This window comes from Phalaenopsis equestris, unplaced genomic scaffold (assembly GCF_001263595.1).
Source record: "Phalaenopsis equestris unplaced genomic scaffold, ASM126359v1 Scaffold000381, whole genome shotgun sequence".
Classification (NCBI taxonomy): domain Eukaryota; kingdom Viridiplantae; phylum Streptophyta; class Magnoliopsida; order Asparagales; family Orchidaceae; genus Phalaenopsis; species Phalaenopsis equestris.
In genome coordinates this window covers 468423-474988 of record NW_018164823.1, presented here as the reverse complement: position 1 = coordinate 474988, position 6566 = coordinate 468423, and the positions used below count along the sequence as shown (strand labels likewise).

The following is a 6566-nucleotide window of genomic DNA, read 5'->3' as shown; positions in this document are numbered from 1 at the left end:
CAAGAAAAAAAGAAGATGGTGATGGTATTTGAACCATAACTTATTGAAGAGAATAATCCAATGTGATGAAAAACCAAAAAAGGTAAAGAAGAGGTTGAGATGATCAGAATAATTAATGCATCAAGGGGAGAGCAACAAAGATAATAGAGAGAAGGCCAACAATTAGCATAGAGGGAAGAATTGATCTCCAGCTAAATGAAAGTCAACTCTTAATGCCACCTTCAAACATATGCAATTATAACACAAGGAATTTAATTTAAACTAAATAATTATTTTTAGGGACAATAAAATACTAATAATAATGACAAAAAGACAAGCATAACAACAATCCCAAACAACTAATCTGCCACTAATAGATAACATCCATACAATTAAACAAGTTAATAAAGTGAAGGTGTCTCCACTCTTATATCCTCACCCTTATATTAAGGACTTTGTCTAGTTGTTCAGCCACATTCACTTGAATCCAAATATTATTGCATGATAAGCTATTTATTTACAATGCATGAGTAGTGCAATGACTTTTCTTTCATTCACTGACTCAAATATAGCAACTCTTGTTTGAAAAAAAGCAGAAACGAAAAAGCTAAGTGTTAGTTAAATGCGGCAACCAAACCCCTAGCTATACCACTAAGAGCAACAAGATTTTCAAACTTCATAAAAGGCAGCTTCCCAAAGAAAAATGACTATCTCTACCCCCTACAAAAGGCAAAGCAAAAGAAGCTATCCCACAACTACTTATGTGATGGGCATAGACTGCCAAGAGCAAAAAACCGTCAAGAGCAAAAAATCATCACCATAAGAAATGATCATGAAAGACACTTTCACAATAGCAAGAAAATTCTTTTTCCCAGGTGTAGATTTAATCTCAAACAAATAAAACAAATGGCGCCCATAAATTGAATGAGGGCATAATGATCGCTTGGTTCACATGTTTCACTGCTAGCTATTTCATTGTCGTAAATGAATCTTAGGCTTCAGAGTTCAGATGGCACATCGTGTTTAAATTGCTTGTTTGAATTTTGTTACTCTACTATGTTAAGTGTCAGGGAACATGTCCAAAAAAAAGTGGCTAAGAGTGAGGGGGACGAGGACTTTCATCTTCAATCATATCTACCTTAAACCCTAAATTCTCAAAGTTCTGTTAAGTTCCACTCATTTTAAAGGAAAAAAGAAGCCCCAACAACAGCCATATATGGTAGTTCAAAACTATTAAACCTTAGGTACTATTTCTGGTAGCCTTTAATATGATAAGTACTTTTATTTCTATAGAACTGAGATTAAAAAATGACAAATAATGATGATGACATAAGTATGACACGTTATATAATACTAAATAAATTGATATGAGTAGAGTCACAAGGTTATCAACTTAAAGTTGAAATCTTGCACGCCAACTTTAAAAGTTCAATATTAAAGCATAAAGCATGATATAGAAAGCATTTTATAAGATTAACATTCAAGTAATCATGGAATTGGGACTCAAATCATAATGAACTTTGCAAACTAGTACAAGTGTAATAAGAAAATCACTCATCCTAAGACCTTGTTTCAATAAATCACAAGGAATGGAGTTTCATCTAAGGATGGCCTCAATTATCCTTTCATAAGTTTACCAGTCATGGCGAAACTAGGGCTTTGACAAACAAAGCTAGTTAGCTATAATTACATTTCAACTCCTACAGTTAGCAAAAGCTAACAAAACCACATCTCTGATTTGTAACAAAAACAAATACTAAAAGTTATATGCTGCATAATCACCTAGTTGGTGGCTGCACAATCATTTTCCACATACTTGAATGACAACTTGTTATAGTTTTGCTAAAGTTCTGATAGATGAGTCAATTGATTTTATTTCATAAAAAAAAGCACAACATATCAACATTGTCCGCATTAAGTAAGAATTACATTAGGGTGGACAGCACAATACCATGCATATAACCAGTTTGTTCAAAGCTTACAATTAATGGTGCTTCAACACAATACAATAGCATGCAATAATGATATGTGGTGAGAACTATCAACCATAATCCAAGACAAAGGAACACATTTAAAATCAATGGGGCATGGCATGCCAAATAGGCACATGAAAAAAAAAGAGACACCCATAGCTTATTAAAAGACATTTGCAGGCATACATTACCTATTTTGGATTGGTGTGAAATTTTTCATTCATTCATGATGAGCATTGCTGCTATTAAACCTATTCTTCACAAATTATTTTAAATAACTTCCATCCATGTAACCTTAAATATACCTTTTTTTTTCTTTGTAATCCTTTGATACTAAATTTATTGACTCATCTAATGGGAGCATTTTCTACACTTTATTGCACATGTCCAAATGACCTAAAGTATACTTTAAGTTAACTAATCTTCAATGGATACCATTCCAACCTTTCTTTTAATATAATAGTTTCTTAATTTATCATTTTTAATGTTGCCATGCATCTATTTTAACATTCTCATTTATGTTGCAATCAAAATAGCTATCAAAAACTTAATTATAGCCTAACATACATACCCATACAACATCTTCAGCCTAATTACAATTTTATAAGAGTTTATCTATAAGCTACAATAATATCCTTTTATCACACACAACTTTGAATGCACTGGTCAATCTTAATCATTTAGCCTGAACACCAGAAACTATATCATAATGTATATCTCTATTGTTTGACAATAGATCTAAAATACATATACAAGTCACATATCTCCTGATAAATTGTATGATAGTTGTTTCATACTCAACAACATCACATGTCAGATGCTCAACCTTTGTTCTATTAGTTTCAAAGCTTCTATATTTAAATATTTTATTCATTGTTTAGATTTCACTTATTTCAGGGAAATTCACACAAATTAAAAATATACTATATGCAAGAAAAATATATTAAAGCATCTTGCTTTAAATATCATTCATAAGCATTTTCAGGGAAAATACAAAATGACAGACTTAACGCTGTAACTAAAAATTCTTGGGTCACTCAACAATTTCTGCGACTAAACAACCCTACATCATACACGTCTTCAATTACATCAACATTACCTTTGACATACAAATGGAACCTTACATTGGAACCTTAAAGAACACCAAATCAACTAGTGCTTGATCATATTATCTTACTGAGATCAATAAAAAAAACATAAGATGATCATTTATGGTTATGCATATTTCTCAATTGGGTTAACATGCGGCACATCACTTTAGGGTGATGTCATAGCCCACCCATAGGAAGAAGCTACTTAAAAATCAAGTTTTCAAATGTTCATACAATACAAGCATGAACAAGATAGAAGTATATACAATAATAATGTAAAAATAAAAAAAAAACAACATTAAATATATAAAAAAACAAAATTCATGAAATTCCATAAACCAAGAGTAAAAAACTGATCAAATAAAGCTCCGGTTTAGCGTTTAAACTCAGCAGGGAAAAAGATTTTACCTCAAAACGTGAATATATAATCCAAGTGCTCACCCCACATTTCTTTGATCAAGTATACCTCAAATGGACATAATGTTGCAGAGAATAGCATAAAAAATGTCAGGAAGAAAATGATAAACTTAAAAAAACATTGAGAAAGCTCCATAACAAGAAATAAATGCCAGCTATCCTGTCAAATATAAAGTGAAGCCTAAATAATTGACTTTGCAACTAGCTGCTAATCAACCTAAAATCTCAATGGGAAAAAAATATACAAGCAAAAAAATTTTGAAGAAAAAAATTAGCCAAGGAGCATAATACCAGTGCAAATTCCCATTACTATTTTCCCACAATTACATTAGAAAAAATTAGCAATCGCCATATCTGATTTTCTTTCAACGGATCACTACACAACATGAGTTCAATGCAACTATCCATCACCACTTGGTCACAACCTTCAGTAGACACCAAAAGACAATGTTTTATAATGATTTAAATTCAACAGTGGTATGAATTATCAAATCAAACTTGTTATATGTACAAAATTAACAATTAAATACACAATGTAAAGATCAGTACCTAGCATTATGTACCGTATAGTAGATTTCAACGTATAAAGTTCACATCTGCAAATTCCCATCACTATTTTCCCACAATTACATTAGAAAAAATTGGCAATCGCCATATCTGATTTTCTTTCAACAGATCACCACACAACATGAGTTGAATGCAACTATCCATCGCCACTTGGTCACAACCTTCAGTAAACACCAAAATACAATGTTTTATAATGATTTAAATTCAACAGTGGTATGAATTATCAAATCAAACTTGTTATATGTACAAAATTAACAATTAAATACACAATGTAAAGATCAGTACCTAGCATTATGTACCGTATAGTAGATTTCAACGTATAAAGTTCACATCTGCATATCTATTCACATCAATTATTGCCTATCCCATCGACACAATGCAAGAATCTAGAGCATAAAAAGATTATTAAACTCTTGCAACTGCCAAAAGAGTTCCAAATCTTATACTATATTCACATTTCTTTTTTAATGTAGAAAAGATAACATGCAAAATGTCTGGAAAGCATGATAAACCACTAGAGTACGCTGTATGCATGTCAAAAACAAGGGAAGAAATATAACAAGACCTCTCCCTTTTCTAAGATCTTGAATTCATGCTACAAGAGCGAGAAATGAGATGCGGCAAAGACAGCTCTATTCCAGTAACACTTTTCTCCATGCATGCAACCCTATCATATTTCTTCCTGCATCCAGGGCATCTCCCATCACCCTCTTCCAGGATCTTCTTGTGACAGAAAAGGCAAATACGGAAACCACAAGAACAGGGAAGAAAGCTTGAATCTGTAAGGTCAAAATCCTCCACACAAATGGGACATGAAGATGGAGCTGAAATTATGGTCTGACGATGCCACCCCGAAGCAGTAAAATGGCGTTCAATATTCAGCGGGAAACTACGCTGTTTAGAGAGATTGGGCAAGCACTGTGGGCGTGCAGCATCATCCGGTTTCCAGGCTCTAGGGATTGCCCGGTTTGTGTCTGGCTTCGTGGTCCCAACAATCAGTCTAGCATCGCTATGGTGAGATCGATTCATCTTGGAATCTAAAACAGTCTTAAATGAATCGGAATTAGTGCGAGAGAGATTACCAACAGCGGAAAGTGCATCAGCAACGGCCTCCCAGTCATCAAGTCCACCTTTATCATCCACCTTCTCTTCTTCCTGTCTGTCCTCTTCAGCGTCACTGACACTTCTAGAACATGACCCTACACTGCTCCCACTACTGCCACTGGTACTCAAGTATTCTTTTCTCTGCATATTTCCACCCGGGGAGGGACTCTGAACAGGTGATTCCAAACCGCTGTCCTGAAGCCCCAAACCATCCCGCTCCATCTCAACGAGAGGCACCATCCTAGGCCTACTACCCAGCACACCTTGACCGGAACTGGGAAGACTTATCCTCGGGTGAGAAGGCGAAGTAGTGATGGTCCCCGTGCAGCCGTTTATACAACCCTTATTCTTCACTGCCATCGACATAATTCAAAAATTGGAAACCCATCAAAACAACAGATCAACCACAAAGAAACAAAATCGAAACCCTAAAAACCAAGATAAAAAACGAAAGCCAAACGTCATTTGAGAAAGAACAAAAAATGACGCAGATCAAAATTTACCTTGCGAGAGCCATTGTTCTCGCCGAGCATCAAGCTTGCACTGCTTCAACTTAGCAGACCTGTTCACCTAAAATCAAAAGCCAAAATTAACATATCGTCAATTCACACCTAAACCTAGCCAGACAATCCGATCGACAAAAGAAAACACAGGATCTCCAGAAGCCGAATCACCGCAAATCCAACAAGCAACAAAATGCTAATAAATTCAAACTCACCTTCTTCTTTTTTCCGAAATCCCTCGAGATGGCCGCCGGTACGGAAGCTTCGTTCGCCATCGCGTCGTATCCCATAGATCTTCCTTCAATCCAAAAACCTTTCGAAATCTTACCACCTCCAAGTAAATCCTACGTGAGAAGCGGCGAGGAATTGTTGGAGAAGGCGACTGTTAGCGAAACGGATAACAAAAAGGGTAACGCTGCGTTGCGCTTCGGATTTCCTCTCTTGTCTGCAATTGGCACCAAGAAAAATAAACCGGGGGACGGGGAGAGAGTGACAAAAATCGTCAATACCCCAAAAATATGTGGGTATTTACAAGGAAGGTGCTGGACGAAGGAGGCAAACAAGCCAGATTTTTTCCCAATACTGTAGAGAAATTATTAAAATAATAATTAATAATTTGAAAAAAAGGTGGTAAAATTATTTATTATTATGCGGTATGCTGGACCGCGGTGCACCTGACTTATTTGAGGTACGCAGCACTGCATATATATTTGAGGTTATATTCATATTATATCTGCGTTATATTATTTGTAACATTCATGTAATCTCCATATAATATATCTGTAACATACATGAACTTATAAATTAGTTTTACGCTTCTATTTTTACATATCTGTAAGCTATATGTAGGTTACATGGAAGTTACATAGATGTTACATGAGATATAACACAAATATAATGTCGATATAACACAATATGAATTTTATTATGTA

The 6566-nt window shown here is 34.8% G+C and overlaps 1 protein-coding gene across 1 annotated transcript; it reads right to left on the bottom strand.

Annotated features, from left to right (window-relative positions):
• Nucleotides 1-4011: 4011 nt before the first annotated feature.
• On the bottom strand, nucleotides 4012-6143 carry LOC110026579. The gene is made up of 4 exons (XM_020727564.1): nucleotides 5850-6143; nucleotides 5635-5701; nucleotides 4313-5484; nucleotides 4012-4188 (listed from the first exon to the last, which is right to left on the bottom strand). The coding sequence occupies exons 1-3, from the start codon at nucleotides 5922-5924 to the stop codon at nucleotides 4604-4606; spliced, it is 1023 nt and encodes a 340-aa protein (XP_020583223.1). The 5' UTR covers nucleotides 5925-6143; the 3' UTR covers nucleotides 4012-4188; nucleotides 4313-4603.
• Nucleotides 6144-6566: the final 423 nt, after the last annotated feature.

Coding starts and splice junctions, on each gene's coding strand:
- LOC110026579 (XM_020727564.1), bottom strand. CDS start 5,924: ATGGGATACGACGCGATGGCGAACGAAGCTTCCGTACCGGCGGCCATC. Junction 5,702..5,849: donor ATTTCGGAAAAAAGAAGAAG/GTGAGTTTGAAT, acceptor TTTTGATTTTAG/GTGAACAGGTCTGCTAAGTT. Junction 5,485..5,634: donor AGAACAATGGCTCTCGCAAG/GTAAATTTTGAT, acceptor TGTCGATGGCAG/TGAAGAATAAGGGTTGTATA.